The sequence below is a fragment of the Nelumbo lutea genome, chromosome 5 (assembly GCF_056320005.1).
Source record: "Nelumbo lutea isolate HS-2025 chromosome 5, American lotus-T2T, whole genome shotgun sequence".
Classification (NCBI taxonomy): Eukaryota; Viridiplantae; Streptophyta; class Magnoliopsida; order Proteales; family Nelumbonaceae; genus Nelumbo; species Nelumbo lutea.
Genome location: NC_142688.1, coordinates 21,269,700 through 21,292,336, shown reverse-complemented (window position 1 = coordinate 21,292,336; position 22,637 = coordinate 21,269,700). Strand labels below are relative to the sequence as shown.

At 38.3% G+C, this 22,637-nt stretch overlaps 1 protein-coding gene across 2 annotated transcripts; it reads left to right on the top strand.

Annotated features, from left to right (window-relative positions):
- The first annotated feature begins 1,632 nt into the window (after positions 1–1,632).
- On the top strand, positions 1,633–20,544 carry LOC148850889 (NADH dehydrogenase [ubiquinone] iron-sulfur protein 8, mitochondrial). Of its 2 annotated transcripts, XM_088946050.1 has the most exons (9): positions 1,633–1,749; positions 1,877–2,169; positions 3,233–3,311; positions 8,755–8,808; positions 9,030–9,121; positions 9,201–9,314; positions 19,568–19,635; positions 20,000–20,111; positions 20,206–20,544. In XM_088946050.1, exons 2-9 carry the CDS (start codon positions 2,116–2,118, stop codon positions 20,299–20,301), a joined length of 669 nt encoding a protein of 222 aa, XP_088802176.1. In that variant the 5' UTR covers positions 1,633–1,749; positions 1,877–2,115; the 3' UTR covers positions 20,302–20,544. The 2 variants fall into 2 exon arrangements, with proteins under 2 accessions (XP_088802176.1, XP_088802175.1); XM_088946049.1 differs by lacking the exon at positions 1,633–1,749 and having other exon boundaries at positions 1,783–2,169.
- Positions 20,545–22,637: the final 2,093 nt, after the last annotated feature.

Genomic DNA, 22,637 nt, shown 5'->3' with positions numbered 1-22,637 from the left:
GCTCCTCATTGGCCCACTCCAGATCTCGTATACTTTCATTAAATCAGACGTTCCATTAACAAATGTATTCTTTTGTAGCTGTTTTATGTTTAAGGTTAAATACTTAAAAGTACTTCTATGCTTAGTAAATAAACAATGACGTATCATATCGTTTGAAGAATTATTTAAAATACCCTTTAATTTTACAATTGACATTGCCGTTAAATATTAACTAAAAGGGTGAAATGTCAAATTTGTCCTATATTATTCCTCAATTTTCAAAATAAAATACAACTGATGGAACAAATAATAACAACACAATGAAAAACAAACAATAACAAACCCTGATTTTATGTGCAGTTTTTCTTTCATTTCTTGGTGTATGATTTCCAATTTGCACATTTCAAGAGTCTTTCTGTTCTTAAGCCCCATTTGGTTTGCATGAATAGAAGTTTGGAATCGAAATCGGAATAGACTATTCCAATTCTAACTGTTTGGTTGGGTGGAATCGGAATCCCATTCCCATTCTTTCTAGAATGGCATTCCCCCATTTTAAATTTCATTCCCTGTCCCTTTCTTGGGAATGAAATCCCTTTCCTGCTGATTTGAATTTCCATTCACATTCCTGTCTGAACCAAACAGACCTTTACTGTTTGGTTTTGAGCGATAAATCCCTAATTCCAGAGGATTTTGCTTTATGTATCATATATACCAGAGCCTAACTTTGCGGATCAGCTACGATGATGATACATGCAAGTGGAGGTAGAGGACCTTAACTAAGGTAAATGGGATTAGCAGAGGATCAGTTGATTCTGTGGATGGTTGCAAATATCCAAACGAAGGAATTACAATGGCGTTATGGTTTCTTTTAGATAAATGGTTTCTTTTAGATGAGATGACTACAAAGACATGTCAATTTTAGAGGAATAAATGAAGAACCAACTGAGGAAGGAATCCTGATGAAATGGGGAGGAAGAGAGGAAATTATCGGGTGGAAGACAATGAAGAAGAAGAAGAAGAAGAATAAGGGATTACAGGCATTCTACAATGAAATGGAGAGGAGGGGATGGAGGCTAAGGAAAGAATTCATTGTGTTGAAAAAAAAAAAAACCCTTCGAATTGAGTTGAAAAAAAAAAAAAAAAACAGATGCGAGCCATGATACAATCCAATATGCCCCTATCGAACTGTTACTACATTAAAAAGATGAGTGCGAGCCATGAAACAAAGAGAGGGGTTGTGGTCGATGGCAAATGTTTGTAACCATTTCAGTATAAGATTTGGCTTCCATCGAATGTATTTTGAAAGGGTGATTTTTTTTTTTTTTTTTGAATCTTAATTTAATGAATGAAATATATATTGGATTCCAACAAAATCCCTCTTCTTTAAAGGGTGAAATATATATTGAAAGGGTGAGTTTTGTTTTGAAAATTTAAAGAATAATGGCAAATGTTTGGAATTGAGAAAATTTATATAAATCACAATGACATTACATGATGAACACCTGTCATTAATGATAATGGAGGATTTTGTCAATTTTAAAAAAACTTAAGGGTATTTTATTTAATTTTTCAAATAGTAGATAAGTTATTATCTATTTGCTAAATCATAAAGATAATTTAATTATTTAACCATAATGTTATGTTTAATTTGAAGGAAAAAAGTAGGGAAAAAAAGAGAAATGCAGAGAAACCTATACAAGATTTGTAAATGTTTCACTTCCTTTCCTTTCTTTTCTTTACTTTTTCCTTCAAATCAAACATAGCCTAAGGGTAATTTAAGATTTAATCCTTATATTTATACATGTAAAAAACCTTTGCATTTGCATTCTACGTATTTCATATATTTGTATTTATATTCCTTCCACCCAAACTGCTTCTTATGTATTTATGCACGTAGGACATCTGTCAAGTCTCAAGACTAACTGGAAGTGTAGGAGAAAGTTGAGGAAAACAAAGAGCAGGAGATCTGGAACGAACATTCCCGGCCTCATAAAAAGCCATAGTTCCACTAGCGGTGTTTCTGATTTGAAGAGCTTCAATTTATTTCCGCTTTTTCTCGGTTGCGGATTCTTCTTTTCCTGATCCTCTGTTCTGCGCGTGAAGTGAAGAGAAGATATCTAACTCCCATTATCACCAATGGCTGCCATGTTAGCTCGGAAATCCCTCGCCGCCCTTCGTGCTCGGCAGTTGGTAAGATCGCATCTGGCCCATAATTTATGCTGGAATTAACAGAACCCTAACTTTGGTGGTCACCTATCACTCAACGAAACTCTGCCTATTCTCCAAACCCTAACTTCATTTTTTTTTTCGTCAAGCAAGAAGTAGCCTCTGAATCGAATTGTTATCCACATTTTTCATCAGTTGACAGTGGGTTGGCGAGTGCTGTAAAAGTAGTATTTCATTTCCATCAATTTAAGTCAGCGATTCTTGGTTATACTTTGGTGATATATTTTTAACGATTTGACCGTACAATTCGTTCTTTTAGGGCATTGGTTCTATAGTATATCCTGTGCCACCGAGTAACCTGCACTAGTCAGTTTAATCCAGTGTTTGTGTATGCTTCATTTCTAACTTCAATTTTTCTTATAAAAATGCTAGGTTAATCAAATAAAGGGGAAAACAAATAGAGAGAGTAACCTTAAGACATAAAAAGGGTAATTTGAATTTTTCTAATTTCATAAAGACAGATATCCAAGAGCATATAGTGTATTTGTATTATTCATCAAAAAAACATAATGCATTAATATTTTATGATGTCTGAAAGTCTGTGGGAGTGGGACAGAAAACTGCAAATGTATAACCATTTAACATGACCATGGTTATGTTTTGTCAATGTAGTTACCAACAAAAATGTTATTTTTTTTTGAAAGGTAACCGATAAAAAATATTTTGTAAATGTAGACTTTTTTTTATCTACATTATGCTGTTTGGGTTCTCTTGTTGGAGCAATAAATTGAGTGTGGCCATTACTTGCATTATTTTTCACCTTTATTGAAATTCCTAATTTCTTTTAATTGCGTTGTTTTTATCAAGACGAAGGTGCCCCTCCCAACCAAAAACATAAGAACCTGATTTGCTGTTATTTACCAATCAAAAAATTCTTGTTGTCTTTATCCTTTTAAAGGTTTCAAGGAAAAAATCTGTGCTTTTCTATTGGATATATATATATATATATATATATATATATATATATATTAGTTGTGAATTGGCATTTAGCTCATGTGCTTTAGTTGGATCCTTGGTTTCGCTATAGGCTGGAGTAGGGCAGGCTCTTCAGGCGTCACATCAACATGGACAGCGAGTCACTTCATACCCATTCTCCACGAAGAAAGGTTTGCTTTGTTTTGTCCAATTTTCAATATATTTTTTGTAGGTCAATAACAATGGACGTGTAGTTATATTCAAATTTAAGAAACTAAACACAGAGGGGCAGTATAAACATTTCTTGATTGGCACATAAAATTTAAAAATAAGATAACATAACCAGGTAGAATTCTCCCTTTTGCCTAAAAAGTAAAGAACCAAATATTACACAGGATGGGTGACAAAGATGGTAATTATTGAGGTCAAATCAACTATTGTTACTCCAACTAGTTGGGACCAACTACCTGACTTCTGCTCTCTTTTTTCCACTCTGTTTCACATCTTGTTTATCATTCAAACAAAAGGTCAAGGTCTTCTCTCTACTTTGAATTGTTCTTTTCAGCTTCCCATTTTTCTCTTGGAGTCATCAACCTACACCAAATTACTTGCTCCCCCACCAAATTACTCATTCCCCTGGTACAATTTTTGATATTTGGTACATATGGTCAAGCAATCTCACTTAACCTTTTCTCATATCTTGATTCCTATAACCTAAATAGCCTGCTAGGGCTGGAAATTGACTAAATTGGACTGAGTATAGGGTACACTTGATGTTTGGTTGGCTTTGGTTGTTCTTTGCCTGGGTCAATCTCAAGAGATCAATTTGTTCTTATTCTGGTGTTTCTCATTTTGTTGTTATGTTTGTAAGTGTTGCCCTAACACCTACTCAGACTGTACCTTATCTCTTTGAGTGTTTAGTTTCTGTGTACATCTCATCATGTACCTTTTCTCTCTATGAATAAAGTTAATTTCTTCTCAAAAAAATTTTTATATTTACTTATCAAAAAAACTCAAGAGATCAATAACACAAAGACGACTAATAAACTGAAGGAATATAACCATTTTAACTAACAATAGTTGAATGCAATAACAACTCTTCTGTAGGAAGTAGGAACCCCCTTGGCAGACGTTGGAATAATGGAATCTGTCTGAATTAGATGTTTAATTTTGAAGCCAAGACTATTGCTTCCTTGATGTGCTCCCATGGGTTCCATGACATGTATGATGTACCCAACATTACACATCTAGCCAAAAATGATCTCAAAATTCCTTTCTTCCTCAATTGGCTCAAAGCCAGGAGGATACATCCGAGTGATCCCTTAAAGAAATGTCAAAATCTTAGTTATAATGGATTCTCTCCTCAATTCCAACAAGGACTTGGGAATTTCCTTTGTCCACAACCCTCAAAAAGTTGTCAAGATATATCAGAATGAACCCTTAAAGAAATGCCAAAACCTTAATTCTAATGGATGCTCTTCTCAACTGGACTAGAATAAACCACAATTTTCTCACTGACAAGAAGAAAAATCTCACTGATAAGAAATGATAATCTTTCTCCTGACATTTGAAGAAATTAGAGAGGAGTTTGAGCTTTCATGCCTCTTTTGTGTCAGCCTCTCCTCCATATGATCCAGACAAGGTGCTATTTCAAGAATGGAGAGGCTGAACATCTTGATATCACAAGAGAGACATCAGGGGAAGGTAAATTAAATAGTAGTGCACATGAAACTGTGATGTCTAAAGGTGTTCAATCATCTTTACTCAAGGAAAATGTGTTGGACAAAGTTATGTCACCAATCCCCCTGTGTAGTACTATGTTGGAGGAGGCATTGGATTGCATGACAGGGTTGAGTAAGAAACTAGGAGTTCATAATTTATTCTTATTCTTGGAGGCTATATAATTATATTACCCACATATGACAAGGACATGGCTGGATATGGTATCTGATATGGAATTTACATAAAAGTTGATCTGACATGATATTGGCACCCTTGTACAGGTATTTGGCTATCATAGCCATATAGCAATAGAGTGTTTCAGACCTTTGAAGAATGGATTGATTGGGTTTGAGAAAGATTCTGCTGAGATTTTACTGTTTGATGGAGAGGATCACTGCATTGATTGGTTTGATTCATCAATTGTAGGTTTTGACATTGTTACTTTCTTCAAAAAAAATGTAGGTTTTGACATGCATCTGTCGCTTTCTGATTTTGATCATTAGAAGATCAGTTGTGGTAGGGCCGTAGGGGTGTAAGGGGGAGTGGGAGTTGAGGCAGAGGAAGAAGATATAGAGCTGCGAAGAAATGAAGGTGGGGGATTCTTAGTTGGAGATTTCTGGGATTCTTGATTGGGAATGGAGGGGGCTGCCGTTACAACCCCAAAAGAGAAAAAATGTAATTACAAATTTTACTAGCATAATCGCAAGAAATGAAGAGAGGCTGAATGATTTAGAACCCAATTTTCTGAATGAATTTAGAGGAATCCTTCCAGCATTTTATTATTGAGAAGTATAAAAGGAAAAAAGAAGATTTTTCTACTGGAGTCCAAATGGAACCACCTTGCTCTCCTCCTTCCTGTGAACAATAAATAAATGCTCCACCCAGGAAGGGCAGATCCCCAATACAGCTTTCCCTACTTGCTTCCCTATATGCTTCCTTAGAGATTTATCCTTTTATTGATATATTATACCTGAATCATATAAACTAGGACTTTAAAGAAGATGCTAGTGTGATTGCTTTTTTGTACATTGGAATAGGAATGTTTGGCTCTTAACTTGCCTAAAACCTCTACTCAAAGCTAAGATTATGCTTTCTTGAAAGAAGACTGACCAGCCTGATCAATAAACAAAAAGACTGACAAGCTTGACAAGTGACAACAGAATAAACATGAGAGGAAAAAGTATAACATGATATCTCTCTCTCTCTCTCTAGGTAAATTGGATTTGCATTATGTTATTATGGAAGGATATTTAAGGGAAACACCCCCACAGAGCTTTCGTTGTTTCACGATATAATGGATAGGGACTAGAAATTTACAGAAACAAACTATTTATTTTGAACAACAAAGGCGATTAAGGGGAATACTTCCATGTGCATTTCTTTTGCTTCCAAAAAACAAATTAAAAAACACTTAGGCCCTGCTCGTTTACAAATCTGTCACTTACCTAAGTAAGTGCACTTACCCAGGTAAATGTTTCCTGGGTAACAATTACCCGGGTGAGTCAAGGTTCAAAATATCGAATATCGATATAGGGTGATACGTCGGTAAGGCATATCGGCCTGTACTGGTATTGTTTTTTAAGTGTTTTTTTCTATTTTTTTCGAAACTGGTTCAGACTTCAGAGGGGCTGGTTTAAGGAAAGTCTACCCTCTGAACCACTTGCCGACCTGAAACACCCCCTGTAGGTGCATATTGGGAAGGCTCTGATACGATACGTATTGATATGAGTCGATATGTGACAAAATTTTGATCCTTGGGGTAAGTTCACTTACCCATGTTCTTTTGATTCCCAGGTAAGTACTACCATGGTTTAAAATTTCCCTAATTTCCCTAATATTTCCATGACATATTTCCATTTCCATGGGTAGTGACACAAAATTTTGTTGGAATCGACATTTCCTCAATGAACACTACCAACACTATGTAGAGTGCAAGAGATAGTTTCCATGACATACTTCCATTTCCACTTCCATGGGTAACAACATGAAATTTTACTAGAATTGACATATTCCCCATTGAACACTACCAATACTATGTGGAGTACAAGAGATAGTATTGTAACATAATTTGGTAACAATATTGTAGGTATGTGAAATAGCAAGTTATTGTCCACCTAACTTATATGATTGCCACTTTGAATTAACTCAATATTCATTTCAAATATAAAGTTAAATATTAGTTTTTGTTTGTGTAATAGATTATTTGGCTAATCTATTACAACCATTTACATTTTCTGAGTTCAAATTTTGCTTTAACCCATTCTATCATGAAGCTCCGAATCTTAAGGTTTATAGGGCAACTTTAGAATATATTCTTTTATCTATAACCTTAGTTTCTTAGCTTTGTTTAATGATTTAGAATAAGATAATAATTTAAAAAGGTGTGCCTATGCTTCGTTTATCATTTCATAAAATAACATTCTATAGTTTGCACATTTTACAATGTTTCCACCATATCTATAATTTTTATAATATTTTCGTACAGTATTTCTGACATTTCCGACATGTTTCTTATATTTGGATGACTGACATTTCCACCGACATCGGCATTTCAAACCTAGAGTACTACAGTGACTTTTTTACCCATAAAAAGCGAATGTTAAAATGGGCAAACTTATCCCATTGTGTATAATCCCCAGGTGGTAAAGTTACTTACCCACCTGGGAGATGGTTAGGTTTTACCCAAGGATTGAAATTCCGTCACGTATCGGAGCCTTCCTGATATGCCCCTACAGGGGGTGCTTCAGGTCAGCAAGTGGCTCAGAGGGTAGACTGGCCTTAAACCGGCCCCTCTGAACCAGTTTCGAAAAAAAAAGAACACTTAAAAGTACCGATACAGGCCGATACGCCTTGCTGGCGTATCACCCTGCATTGATATTTTGAACCTTGGTTTTACCCGGGTAAATGAAGATGACTTCACCATGGGGCCCATTAAATGAAGATGAACCTTGGTTTTACCTGGGTAAATAAAGTTGTCAATGGAAAAGAGATACCCATTTACCAACTTTCCCCCTCTTATTTACCAGTAAATGAATGTGCCTTCTGGTAACCATTCAAGCTGACCAAATAAGTAATATTATAGGTGAACGTATTGAGAAATATAATAGAGAAGTAAAGATTTTGAATACTGGAATTGTAGTAGATGATGGTATTGGTCATATTCATGATCTTGATGAAGTAATGGCAGGTGAATTAGTAGAATTTGAAGAGGGTACAATAGGCATTGCTCTGAATTTGGAAACAAACAATATTGCTGTTACATTAATGAGTTATAATGGATTTTTTTTTTTTTTTTTGGGGGGGGGGGACCAAGTCCCAGCAACACTTGGAAGCAATGCTTCACCCCATCACTGAGCAAAAGATGATCTAAAAAAACAATTGAACATGCTAAAACACCAGAAACCTGAGATCCATCACCCTCTAGAAAAGGCAAAGGTTGGTAACTTCGTTTAACAAATAAAAAGGAAAGAATGGTTCAGAATGTAAAGATCCCAGTTCGAATCACATGTGTTTCTAAGGTCACATGTAAATTGTTCAAGACTTCAAATATGACACCCAAACTGTTTTCTTTCCTAAAGTTTGAAATTGGTGGTTGAGCAGCAGATAAATCCAAATTTGCGGTGGAACATTCTTGAAGATCACTTTGTATGTGCCATATTGTTGGTTTATTTGTTCGGTTGTTGTCTATTTTTTTTTTTATCATTATTTACAATAAAATATGGAGACTGGTATTAGAAGAAAAGATGCCATATAGTGCTGAAGTGAAAATTTTAAGGAATAGTATGAGTTCTTGAAACAAAAATTACATGGGCAATGTTATTGAGTTTTATTGGTGATTTATTATAAATATAATATTGTTCATGCTATCGATTTTTATTATTGATTTGTCTCTTCTTTGCCTGCAAACTGCAGATGATGAGGAAAGAGAGCAACTTGCAAAGGAGATGTCAAAGGATTGGAGTTCTGGTAATATTTTTGTGGATTACATAATATTCGGTTTTGACTCTGCTGAACCATCTAGAAGACGCATGATCCCATGTTTCAATAACATTTTATTACTCAAACCTTAGGCCTTTAGATGGAAGGGAGAAGCTTCCCCCAATTGGAATACTTGTTTTACCTAGGGAATAATTTCTGTTTCTGCAACATGCAATGAAAAATTCCTGATGTGTATTGAATAATGACAGTGTTTGAGCGAAGCATAAATACATTATTTCTGACTGAAATGGTGCGTGGCCTGATGCTCACACTCAAGTACTTCTTTGATAAAAATGTCACTGTAAGTATCTCAAACTTTAATTTGTTTGCATGGATCGTTATTATTTCATATAACAAGGTTTATCTTGCTTGCTATGCAGATCAATTACCCATTTGAGAAGGGTCCTTTGAGCCCTCGTTTTCGTGGAGAGCATGCACTCCGGCGTTATCCAACTGGAGAGGAGCGTTGCATTGCATGTAAACTCTGTGAAGCGGTAGGAACTTAGATTTTTCTCACACAAAAAGGAATAATGGGGTATATTGTGAACTGACACCATTCAGGAGTGGGGAATGAATGTTGGGCATCATTGTATGCTTGTTTGCATGGGCTGGGCAAAAGAAGTTTGGAGTTCCATGCAGGTTTGAACTGGATTATTGCCCAAATTAAACAGTGCTCAAAATGATAAAAAAATCAAACAGTGCTCAAGATTCTTGTGAACATAGCAACAACCTGACATTTCCTTATTGATACCAATATTTATAAAATTGATATTAGTCAATTCTATTTTGGTAACAGCTGGGTGAGTCAAGTCCCATACCTGGAATCAAATCCCACCTTTGTCATTATTAAACAATAAAACATCAATCCTTCCTATCCAACAGAAAAAAAAAGTCTATGTACAAAGCCTGTGGGTGTGCACATATCACTAGTTTTTTTTTTTTTCCCCGCAAGTGACAATAATCCAATTCCATTAAATTTATTAAAATTTAATGAAAATGGGATTACAAGAGGTTGTTAGAACCAAGACCCTTTATGACAAAACATTCCACCACTCTATTAACATTGAGCCCAAAACAAATGATGTCTATCAGTCTATGTACTCCTTGCTTGGCTAATCCATCTGCCAAGCCATTAGCAGACCTTCTAACCCATCTTACATGAATGTGCATCTGCCTTGATAGCAACTTGAACCGCCTGAACTCATTTCTAAATTGTCATAACACCCTGATGAGATGCTGCTCACCTCAGGAGTCTTTCCTTGTAAAGGGATATGAGAGATGGAAGAAAATCCCAAGTTAAGGATGGAGGTGATATGAGAGATGGAAGAAAATGAGAGATAACTCTTTCCTTGTAAAGGGAAATAGAATAGAGAGATGGGAATTGGTCCTTTAGAGCAGTAGTCCCCACCCAAGTGTCTTGCCAAAATAAAACAAGGTTACCAGAATTAACATCATACATGACAAAGTTGAGAAATTGAGGGAGGATACACTGGATTGCTTTTCAAGGAGATGCCAACGTTGCTTGTCTACACCCGCATCCCATCCATTTTCCAGTCTTTCATCTATACTAGCTATCACTTCGTGCCACAACCTCTCCCTTTCTCTAGGCCACCTCCACAACCATTTTTCTAAGAGGAATTTATTCTTGAGAGTTAACCCTAGTCCACCTTCCTCTTTGCTCATATATGCTATTTCCCAACTAATTAAATGATCTTTCTTTTCCTCCTCTATCTCCCAAAGAAAATTTCTCATTAATCTCTCTAGCTTCTTAGCCTCCCTATTATGTATCCTAAAAATGGATAAAAAATAGACCGGTAGGTTCGCTAGGGTTGCTCTCAATAAAGTCATTCTACCCCCTATAGAGATATAGTTTCTTTTCCAAACCGTTAATCTTTCCTCAAAATTTTCCAAAACTGGGTTTCAAAAACTACTTTCTCTTAGGTTAGCCCCTAGAGGGAGACCTAGGTACCACAAGGGCCAAGAAGAAACGGGACAACCTAAACAATTTGCCACATACTGAATAATCCCCTCATTCATATTGACACTGACCACACAACTCTTATGCAGGTTTATCTTAAATTGGAGACCTTCTCAAAATGTTGTAATAATGCTCTACAGTTCTTCACTTTTTGCCTGTCACCTCCACAAAATATTATGATATCATCAACAAACTATAGATGGATTACCTGGACATTGTTCCTTCCTATCCTCCAACCACTCACGTCCTCTTCCCTATCCACCTTAGAGATTAATCTGCTAAAAACATCTGCAACTAAGGTGAAAAGGAACGGGGAGAGTGGGTTACCTTGTCTAAGGCCTCAACAAGCTGGAGAAAAGTCTTTGACCACCCCATTAACCAAGACTGAGTAATGGTAGGAACTAATACAACCCTTTACTCAGTTGCACCATCTATCTCCGAAGCCACAACACCCAAGGATCTTTAGTAAAAAACTCCAATCGACAAGATCATAAGCCTTCTCTAAATCTAGCTTACACACAAAACCTTGACTACCCGACTTTCTCATGTCCTCCACACACTCATTTGCTATTAATATCTGATCTGTTATTTGCCTTCCTTGCACGAAAGCACCTTATGCTTGACTAATGATGGATGGTAGTACTACTCGGATTCTCAGAGACAACACTTTAGCCAAAATTTTATAGATGCTAGTCACCAGATTGGTCGGCCTAAAATCCTTAGGGTCCTTTGCATCTATCTTCTTTGGGATTAGGGATAAGAAGGTTGCATTAACTCCAGGGTTTACTTTTTTTTTATCTGCAAATTCTTGAAACAACCCAACAAGGTCTTATTTAATCACATCCCAACAATCCTAATAAAAAGCCATTGTGAAGCCATCTGGACTAGGAGCTTTGGATCTATCCATTGAAAACACCGCATGTCTGATCTCTTCTTCACTAAAGTCCCTTTCTAACCAGTTTACTTGTTCTTCAAATATTCCGGTCCATTGCAAATGTTCCAATGTTGGCCCATTATTCAAGGGTTTCCTATAGATCGATTTGAAATGATCCACAAACAACCTTGCTATCTCATCTTGATTTGTTACTTCCTCCCCATTCACTTCTAACTTAGCCACAAAATTTTTTCTTCTCCTTCCATTAGCTAGCGCATGGAAAAATTGTATTCCCATCCCCTTCCTTAATCCATTTATGTCTTGACTTTTGCCTCCAAGAAATTTCCTCCTTCAGAAGGACCTTTTCCAAATCCTTCTTTAAGTTCCTTCTCAACACCCTTTCTTGCTCGCTCATCATCCTTTGGGCTTCTTTGGAATCTAATTCCTCGATCCTAGACAACAAGTAACTTTTTTGCTCCTCTATTCTTCCAAATTGTTCCCTATTCCACTCCTTGATTTTGGATCTCAAAATTTTCAGCTTTTTGTGGAATCTCACTCCCTTCCACTTCACCCCTCTTGAATCTTCTCTCCACCACTCCCCAATCAAATGCACAAAATCCGGGTGAGTCAGCCACATATTCTCAAATCTAAAAAGCCGTGGACCAAATGCTAATGTTTCAGGACTTAACTGGATAGGGCAGTGATCGGAATTGACTCTAGGTAATGCTCTAGCCATCAGGTTCCTCCAATGACTCTCCCACTCTTCATTAAAGAGGAATCTATCTAATTTTGAACAAAGAGGGTTTTCTTGGAAATTAGACCAAGTAAAGTTGGCTTGTAAGAGAAGTAAATCCTTTAGACCACAGTTACTAATAAATTCATTAAACTTTCGCATGCTGGTAGTAACTGTCCTCTGGGGGTTGTTAGATTCATTACAGAACCTAATTACATTAAAGTCCCCCCCCAAGACACTAAGGACCCTCTCATAATCTTCGTATTTCATACAATTCTTCCCACGTCTCATTCCTCTCTATGTGTTTGGCCCATAAACATTGGTTGGAACCCAGGTAAATCCATCCCCCCACATTCCTGACCTTAAAGACACAGAGAATCTCCCTATTAGCTCCTCCACTGATTCTACAGCATCCTCCCTCCATAATGTTACTAGACCTCCAGAGTCACCCCAAGAAGGGGCCGAGGTCTAACAAACTCCTCTTGATGATCTCTATACACTTCTGACCCACCTTTTATCCATTTCTGCCAACTTGGTTTCTTGTATCAACATTATGTCCGGTTTCTCTCTTCTTAGTAGGTCTTTAATAGCCCTTCTCTTTCTTTCACTTCTCAATCCTCTCACATTCTAACTTGTGATTTTCATTGAACACTTCTTTTCAAAAAATCCCTTCCCAAGAGTTTCCACCTACTGCAGAATCTTTCTTCTTTCCCCTCTCCCACTAAATTCAATGTCACCCTCAATATCTTAAATCCATCTCTCCACTTCTGATCTCTTTTTCTTTTTCCTTTTATTGTTACCCTCGATCTTCCTAGATGATGCATTAGCTTCAGCTACTCCTCACCCCAACTTGGAGCTTCTATGGAATTCCTTCTCTTGGGAAATTTCTGCTCTCTCTCTTTGATCTAGTTCCTCCTTCTCTTTGTATTCCTCCAACAACGTACAGATCATCTCCCATATTCTCTCTAATTCCTCCTCCTTTCTTTCTCTAGAGGCCACTTCTTCCCCTCTCAGTTCACTCTCAGAATTGCCTTTTTCTCCTCTTTCCCCTGACTGGAACTTCCGCTTGGGATGCTGGAGTATCTGTTACAAGCACAGAAGGCACATTAGTAACCAAAACCGAAAGGACATCCATACCTGTGTTGTTGGGAACCAATGGGCCATCAATCAAGGGGGGGGGATGCGCATAAGGAGAGAGGCTTAAATCTGTTCCTTGTGATTGATCTTGCCTTAGAGAGTTTATAGTAGGAGTCAATACCCTGTCAGCTTTAGCAATTGAACTATTCTTCCCGTGCTTCCCTTCTTCCGGTATTACATTACAGACCAAAGTGTTAGGATTTTTCCTTACCAGCCTTGTATCCTGTTTTTTCTGAGCTACTAGACTGACTTCCCTTGCGAGTGCAGGCATCACCTGAACCTCAGCTCTTGTCAGACGACCCAATTCATTCACATCGTCGTCTTCAACTTTTTTGTGAAACATCTTCTTCCTTGTTCTCTTGAAAAAGCACCTCTGTACCCGAACTGTCTTCATAAAAAACGCTTCTCGTTCTGCTCAGGTCAGTGCTCCCTAAGCTCACTGTATAGTCTGAATCGTTATCACTGGCATCTTCTTCCTCAGAGCACTCGCGCTGCTTCCACTCTTCAAGATCACTTCGCCTGACGCTCCTCGGATTGCATTTTTCTGGCGACAATCTGTTTACCTTTTCTGATGCAACCCAGTGTAAGGAGTTCCCTGGATTGGTGAACTTCTCTCTTCGTAGTGTTCGGCCTGTTGAGTTCAACGAAGAGGGTAGATGGTGTTTACCATCTATTGACTCTGCCCCCTTGGTCACATGACCTTTTAAAACCCATGTGGTCCCCTTTGATAGGCTGGTAATGTTTGGCCCATATGGTCTTTTAACATAATGCTCCTTCTGTCCCGCCTTAGATAGGCCCCCAATGGTCGGCCCATTATAAACATTGTCCCTTCTAATATTATTTGGCCTAGTTTTTAAAACCTGGGGCCCACCACTTGGGGGAGGCCCATTCCCAATTATCTGGCCTGGATTGGGTAGAGATTGGGCCCTATTAATTTTAAATGACCCCAGCTTTTCATCTCCCTTTACTCTCTGCCCCCTTCTCTCACCTTTTCTCAGTTGAACAGGTGCGTTTAATGAATTAGCTTGAACGCCATGTGTTACTGCTAGTGCATATTCTGTCAGGTATCCATCTCATGCCTTGTTGATCACGTTTGTGACTTCCATCTTCAGCAAAGCTTTTGAATACCAATAGCTTGCTTTCCCTCTTTTGTGTAGCTGTGTCTTCCTTGTAGGTTAACCAACCCCTTACTGCCACGTAAGGTTTCTTCTTCAACCTTACCATCTTCCTCCCAACGAGTTTCCTTCCACATTTCAGCTTCAATGGAGGAAGTCAACCAGACCGTCATGAAAGCTCCTCCAACTCTCAGGTTCACTTTCCTTGGAATCTCCTCAGGCTTGACACCATTTAATAAGATTGCTGCAGACCTTAGATCTCCCCAAAAAACACCCGCCAATCTTGCTCCACACAATGTTGCGATGGCTTCTTGTACTTCATCCTTCCACAGATGGAAAGGTAGACCCACCACACGCACTTTTAACTCCATCCATTACTGAGGATTCCTTCGAGTTTGATGAAGGAGACCACCTGTAATGTTCACCAACCCCAGTTTATCTTGCAAACACATGGCCTCAACTTCTGGCTTATTATCCGGAAGATCTAGCAGAGCTTTGCACCCATCAAAAGGAATTAATATGTATGTGGTCGTCATCCTCGACTGTTTTGTCACCAACTCAGCAATCTCCTCCCAGTTTTTACCTGGTTTATTGACTTCAACTATCAGTTTGTTGGACCACTCTCCTGTTGCCGCCGAAATCAATACTGCTGCTCTTTTCCATCTTGCACTAAGGTAGGGACCATTCTGTGTTCAGGATATCCTCTCCTACCTTCTTCTCCGCACGTTTTTCCTGTTTCATCTTCATTCTAGATATAAAGTCTCGCACGGCCTTGACTATTTCAATCCACCCTTGGCTCTTCCTTCCTTCTGGAAAGCAGACCATCTGCTTCCTGGCATTATCATACTGCTCTGAAAGTGTTATGAAGAACCCTTTGTGGTTTTTCCTTCTTTCCACCACATATCTCCTTCCCACTTCTGTTATAAGTTCTTTCCAGCATCTGTCCTTTCCTTTTGCACTCGCTGCAACTACGAAATCTATGAACCATTCTACCACCTTCAGTCCTACGAACAGCACCGTAGCCAGCTTAGCTTCCCTGATTTTCAAGCTAATCTGCCCTCTGATTCTTAGTTCTTCCAGCAGAAAGTTCTTCACCTCCACCTTGAGGTACTTTCTCCATTGGTTAGCCTCCACGAAGTTCATGGCCCCTTTCTCCATCTCCTTTAGTCCTTGAACCCTTCCTCAGCTTATTCCCTTGTAGGTAGGGAAAAACCCTCCTAAACCATGAACCCCTTTATTACTTTCTCTATCCTCAAATATTCTTAAGTTTCTCTCCTCCCAAGCTGTCCACACTACTGCTGCCCTTGTACACTTTTCTCCCAAGCAAGAAATTAACTTCACAACTTACATTGCTAAAGCATGCATTCTTTACAAAGAATAATTTAGAGGATTTAAGGATAGTTTGCTGGCTTAAGAGTTAAACTTCTTGCTTGCAAGATGACAAGTCATGTTGGAAGACTCCAATTATGTAACATTCTTATGTGTGAAGTTGGCTGGTTACAAAGACTGGTTCTGATTGATCCAGCGTATTATTCCTACCAAGTATTGGCTGACTAGTGACTCTTTTGGTCTTTCTAAGTTGCTTCAATTAGCTGAGCCTTTAAATACCTAATGTTTTATAAGGGTAAAAATAATATGCTTACTTAAACTCTCTTTTGGAGAGGATTAATCTTGTGATAATCTAAAAGCTCAAAATTGCCTTCCAAAACCCCAATAGGAAATCCTAAAAGATGACCCAAAAAACCAGTTGATCCTCCCATTTTGATTATTTAAAGATTATATATCCCAGTTCTTTAGTTTTCCTTCTTATTTTTTTGGTGGTGGAAAATTACATTCCAGTTTGTAGAGGTAAAGCTTGATTTTTTTTTTTTTCATTTTGTTCTCATCTATTTGGTTTTCACTATAAACCTTGACATTGATTTTTTTTTTTCAATCTCTTTATCATTGCTTTTTTTTTTTTTACTACAAACCTTGCCTATTCAATTTTCTTTACAATGTCTTTATCATCTACCAAAACATATTGGCAGGTGTGGTTTTTACAGCTCACATTGTGGTGGGAAAATAGATTGCATATCCTTGTATCAATGTCTCATTTAATATGATATTGTATTTTTAGTAAAAAGAAATTGATTTTATTAATGAAAGAAATAGGTTGCGTAGCAAGGTGCCGACCAACTGGTTGGTAAGGTCTCATGCTGGTTGTAGTGGAGACTTGGGATTGAATCCTGCCTGCACTTGGGTTGGGGGGGTTATGGGTTGTGGGATGGGCTACCCCTGTTGTGTAGCCCTTCAAAAGAAAAAAAAAAAAAGAAATACGGTACATAATGGGATTAAACAACCCATAAATGAGCGAAGATGCCATTAGGGGTTGGAGAATAGGGAGACACCAAGTTCCCATCACCCACCTTCAGTTTGCAGATGACCTAATGATCTTTTGTGAAGGAGGTCTTAGCGAAAAGGTAGCAAACCTAAAGGAGCTAATAAAAGGTTTTGGAAGTATCTCTATTTTGAGAATAAATTTGGAAAAGAGCTGCATAGCGGGTATAAATTTGGAGGTAGGGGAGGTTGAGGCTATTGCGGAGTGTCTTGAGTGTTCCACTTCTGCTTGGCCTATGTCATATTTAAGGCTTCCTTTAGGGGAAAATCCTAGGGAGAGTAGATTTTGGACCCTAGTGATAGAAAAGTTTGAGAAGAGATTTGCCTCATGGAAGAGGAATTATTTCTCTTTAGGAGGGAGAATTACCCTAATAAGAGCTACCTTGACTAACTTACCTACCTATTATTTGTCTGTTTTTAGGATACCAGTTAGGGAAGCTAGGAAACTGGAGAAGTTGATGAGAGATTTCTTATGAGAGCCGGGACAAGAAAAAAAGGATCACTTGGTTAATTGGGAAATTGTGTGCAAAAGTAAAGAAGAGGGGGGTTTGGGACTTGGGAGGGTAACTAGAAAAAATTAAACTTTGTTAGGGAAATGGTTATGGCGATGGCCTTTGGAAAAAGAGAGATTGTGGCATGAGGTAGTGGAAAACATTCATGGGAGGTCAGAGAATGGATGGGATGCTGGTGTATCGAGGCAAGCTAACCTAGCAGCACCTTGGAAGGCTATTCACAACACCCTTCCTCAATTCCTCAATTTTATCAGGTATGAAGTTTGTTCTGACAACTCTGTCCATTTTTGGGAGGATATTTGGGTAGGAGACACACCGTTAAAGGATTTGTTCCCTTCGCTATTTTCTATTTCTTTGTACAAAAAAGAGGTGGTCTCAAAATTTGTCTCACCTTTGGGAACACCCTTAGATCCTACTTGGGATTTTGGGTTTCGTAGGGGTCTTGGGGATGATGAAATTGATTCTCTTTCTGCTTTGCTTGGTTGTCTTAATCAGGTTTGTTTGGATCCCTCCAAGCCAGATAAGAGGGTTTGGACTCCTAGACCCAATGGAACCTTCACTTGTGCTTCTTTCTTCAAGTCCATCTCTCAACTTTCTACTCACCAACCCTTTCCGTCAAAAGAAATTTGGTGTAGGCTAGTTCCCCCAAAAATTATGGCATTTTGTTGGAAAGTATTCCATGGGAAAGTTAACACTTTAGATAACCTACAAAAGAGAAGACCTTTCCTTTGTATTTCTCCTAATTGGTGTATCCTCTGTAGAGCTCACGGTGAGGATTGTTACCATCTATTAATATTTTGTTCCTTTTCTGCAGACCTTTGGGCTTGGCTACTTTCGTTGTTTGGGGGTAGGTGGAGTCTACCAGCAGAAGTTCACATGCTCTTCAACCATTCTACCTTTTATTGGCCTGCAAAAATAGGGAGAATTATGTGGAGATGTGCTCGTGCTGCTTTGATTTGGACCCTTTGGGAAGAAAGAAATCTTAGAATCTTTCAAGAAAAGGAAAGGAGCAGCCAGGATTTGAAAGACGTGTGTTAAATAGGACAATACATTGGCTGAAGACCTTAGAAATCTTTCATCAATTCTCTTTTAAAGACCTTTGGAGAAATTGGTTAGCAGTAGCGAGGTGTTCATCTCTAAAGGACAAATCAATTACAAGCTAGTCTCCATCCGAAGGCTCACTAAAGTTGGAACTTTGATGGAAGTAGCATGGGTAATCCAGGTTTATCTGGAATGGGGGGTGCTTTGAGAAATGCGAAGGGAGAGATTTTGTTGCTTTACTAAGGTCCCTTGAGATTTGGGAACTCCATCAGGGCAGAACTTTTAGCTGCTGTACAAGGGGTGCAATTTGCAAACCAGCTGGGGGTACAACAACTAATAATCGAGGGAGACTCCATAGTGGTGGTGGGTTGGTTGAAAAATTCTGAAGAGGTTATGTGGCGATACAAGAATGAAATGAAGAAATTTAGTTGGTTGACAAGGAATATGTTGGTCACTGTACAGTGGGTGGGGAGATCAGCAAATACTTTGTCAGATATGTTAGCTAAGCAAGGGGTAAATAGGGAAAAATTATTTTGGGCTCAGTTGTGATTCTTGTTTTTCTTTCCTAGTTTACTTGTAAGATTCAAGGAGGGGATGCAGCTCGCGCCTCTCGCTGGGATGATGTATGAACTCACTCTAAATTTGCTTCTGAATCAATAAATTTATTATTATTCATAAAAAAAAAACAACCCATAAATGAGATTTTGATTGCAATTCATAAAACCATTAGGACTTAAGTGGCACTTTACTGTCAATTAGCCAAAGAGCCTGCTAAGGGACTTGGCTCAAATAACGGGAGTTAGGCTTCAATAAAAATTTAAAATCTAGAAACCTTAACTAATTGCAATCTTAATACAATACGAGCATCAGTATTGTATATCTGAAATGTTCTAAATTTTGAACATTTGAATGGTCCTCAGCCAAAGTTTTATTGAATGAATTAGTGCAATATGTGTCATGTGGCTTTTATTGGTTGATCAGATATGCCCAGCACAGGCAATCACAATTGAGGCTGAGGAACGAGAAGATGGGAGCCGTAGGACTACCAGGTGAGTGATACTGCCTTTTCTTTTCTTTGTGGCTGAATTTTCCTCTGTGTGCTTGTTAGAAAAAAGCATAGCTGGAAGCCTGGAACAATTAAAAAAACTGTGCTGGAGAGGGGAGGGGGGTGCTGGGGAAAATTAAGGACCCACTGCCAGATAATGTTAATTTTTTTATTGATTTAGCTCAATCTTATTAAATTGGAAGTTCAGCGCTGGTGCAATTTTCCAGCAGAGAAAGTAAAAGGAATAGAAAAGCAAAGCCAATCAGACAAGATGAGATTTAGAGCTGTTAGATAATATGATCCAATCAACTATGTTCTGTAATTGGCGAATTACTCTCTCTCTCTCTCTCATATGTTTGGCTGCACAGGTATGATATTGACATGACAAAATGCATTTACTGTGGATTCTGCCAAGAGGCATGCCCTGTTGATGCTATAGTGGAGGGACCAAACTTTGAATTTGCAACCGAAACTCATGAGGTGAATTCTTATTTTTGTGAAGAAAGAAATTAGCAAGTCACTATATGTGTGTATGTGCCTTCAAAACGTAATTATTTGTTTCCCATTGATGCAGGAATTGTTATATGACAAGGAGAAACTTCTTGAGAATGGAGATAGATGGGAGACTGAGATTGCAGAGAACCTAAGATCTGAGAGCCTCTACCGTTGATTGTCATGCTCCAACATCAGTATTGCTACTTAGAAACTAAAATAAAGGAACCTGTTAACGCACTTGAAGTTTATTTTTTACCCTGGCCCCCCACCCTTCCCGGCATGGCGGCATTTATGTGCAGTGCATTGTCCTGAGCCGCAAACTGCTTTTTAGTGAACCCAAGAATCCAAGAAATGTTCCTTTTATGTGAAATATGAACGAATAGAGAATGCAAGAGATGGAACGGAATGACTTTTTCCATTTCTTTCAAGTTCTGTAAATGTAAGGGATGGAACGGAATTCCTTTTCCGTTCCTTTCAAAATTTTATCATATCAAACATTAAAATTTCAAAGTAAGAAGTAAAAGCATCACATGATGCTCATGCTAGACAGTCTGTGGGGCCACCATGCTTTTCCCTGGAAGCAATAAACGGCCTCACCAATCCCCGAGCCAGGGGAGGACCGAGGTTGGGTCGGGATGCACCATCTCAACCTTGAATAGCTTTCTAGCTTTCTTGCTTTCTTGAAGAATACGGTGTCTTTCTTCTTCCACCTCCTTAACTGGGCCATCACAATTCACAAATACTATTTTATTTTCTCCACCTCCACTTGAGATGCGGAGTTCCGGAGAGGATCGAAGAGGTGGTCTTGATAGATTACGTTAGAGTTTCTGAAACGCTAAATACTAGTTTTTTATAATTTTGGTTTGCTTTTTCTTTTATAAATATATGATGTGACAAAAGGTCTGGTAAAATATCAACCATTATTGCAATGAAAAAAGAGTAATGATCGTTTCAAACTCTAGTTTGTAGCCGAGCTCAAGGAGGTGAGGACTGCGGTAAAGGGTTTTTAATGTTGGGAGCTGTATAAACTAGTAATAACGCCCCACCTTAGCCATGGTCATGGGTGTGAAGAAATTGAAGTGGCAGTTTTGTGGCGGCCCTTCAAATAATTAACCGACAGCTGATTTGGGCTCTCCATACAATCTTCATCGGACATAGTTATAGGCTGTCCATGTAGAGTAGAGCCCACTTCAGAAATCCACAAGCCCCAGTGTGTTTTAGACCTCCCAAACTGTCAGTGTTGAGCTGAAGATTCATCTAAGTTAGTTCAGCTGCCTTTAAGTGCTCTGAATAAGCGCTGCAAATCGACAAGCTCTTCCTATAAGCTATATACAGAAACCGTATGCTTTATTGGGTCGAGATCTCCGGATTTTCACCAAACATAGAGCCCATTTGAGAGGGAGGGCTTCGACGTTGATTTAACCATTGCTGACTCAGCCGTTTCAGAGAAACTATCGACAATGGCTTTATTGGAAAGTCAATTTATTTTCAGGTTTTTCACCAAACAGTTAAACACGGCTTCACAGCTTTTTGTGGGGCTTACCTTGCAATGTTAGAAGCAGTTGTGTGAAAGACCTCCCAAACAGGGGCAGAGTCATTTCCCATCCCTTGAAAATCCCCACAGTGCCCATTTCAACCTCACTTATATTGTGGTCTCCTACCTATGTTTACTAACTTTTGGCCCCACCATCCAGGTTTACCACTTTTTGGCACCCTTCAGAGAAATCCTAGCTTGGCCCCTGCTCCCAAGCAGGCATATAGTTTATGGGCTGTCTATATGGGTTCAACCTCAGAAAGATAGAAGCCACAGGATTTGAGCTTCGTTGATTAAGCCACTTTAGAGAAGCTGAAGTGCTAGTTTGGGAGGGCTTTTAGGATGCGGCTTTAGTTAGACCCCACACGGAAACCTCTAAAGCTGTTTTTGGTAAAAATTCGTAATGCCAATATAGGTGTTCCAAACACTAGAATTGTGATTGTAAGTTTGTAACAAGCTTATCCAAAACATGGATGTTCAACCGAAGTGGCTTAGGTGATGTTTGGCATTGACAATGATTTTTTGAAAATCACTGCCATGTTGGAGTTGCATCAGCATTAGAGGAATTTGCATTAAAATTTCTGTTTGGTTGGCCGATTTTAGTGGTTTTCAAGAAATTGGCCAAAAATCAATTCTTGAAGTCAGCCTTTTTCAGGGATCATCTTTTTTGGTAATTTCCTGATTTCTATCTGATTCCGATTTTTTGAGGATGACGCGGCATTGAATAATAACTATAATACAAAAATAATTGGTCTTTGAGAATCAGTACCAAACAAATTAAAAGTCAATTTCTAAAAAATCAGCTTACATGGCAGAGGTGATACCAAATAACAAAATTTACTGATTTCCGGAAAAAAAAAAACACCGATTTCAAAGATTTGTTAATAAGGCTCAGTTTGGAGTGGAAGGAGTACAAATACAAATATATAGAGTGCAAAACCTTGTATTTTGTATGTATTTACACTATATATTTGTAT

Bases quoted from the DNA above. Each gene is read 5' to 3' on its own strand.
- LOC148850889 (XM_088946050.1), top strand. From the start codon at position 2,116: ATGGCTGCCATGTTAGCTCGGAAATCCCTCGCCGCCCTTCGTGCTCGG. The intron at 9,122-9,200 runs GTAAGTATCTCA...CTTGCTATGCAG, and splicing joins TCTTTGATAAAAATGTCACT to ATCAATTACCCATTTGAGAA. The intron at 19,636-19,999 runs GTGAGTGATACT...TTGGCTGCACAG, and splicing joins GGGAGCCGTAGGACTACCAG to GTATGATATTGACATGACAA.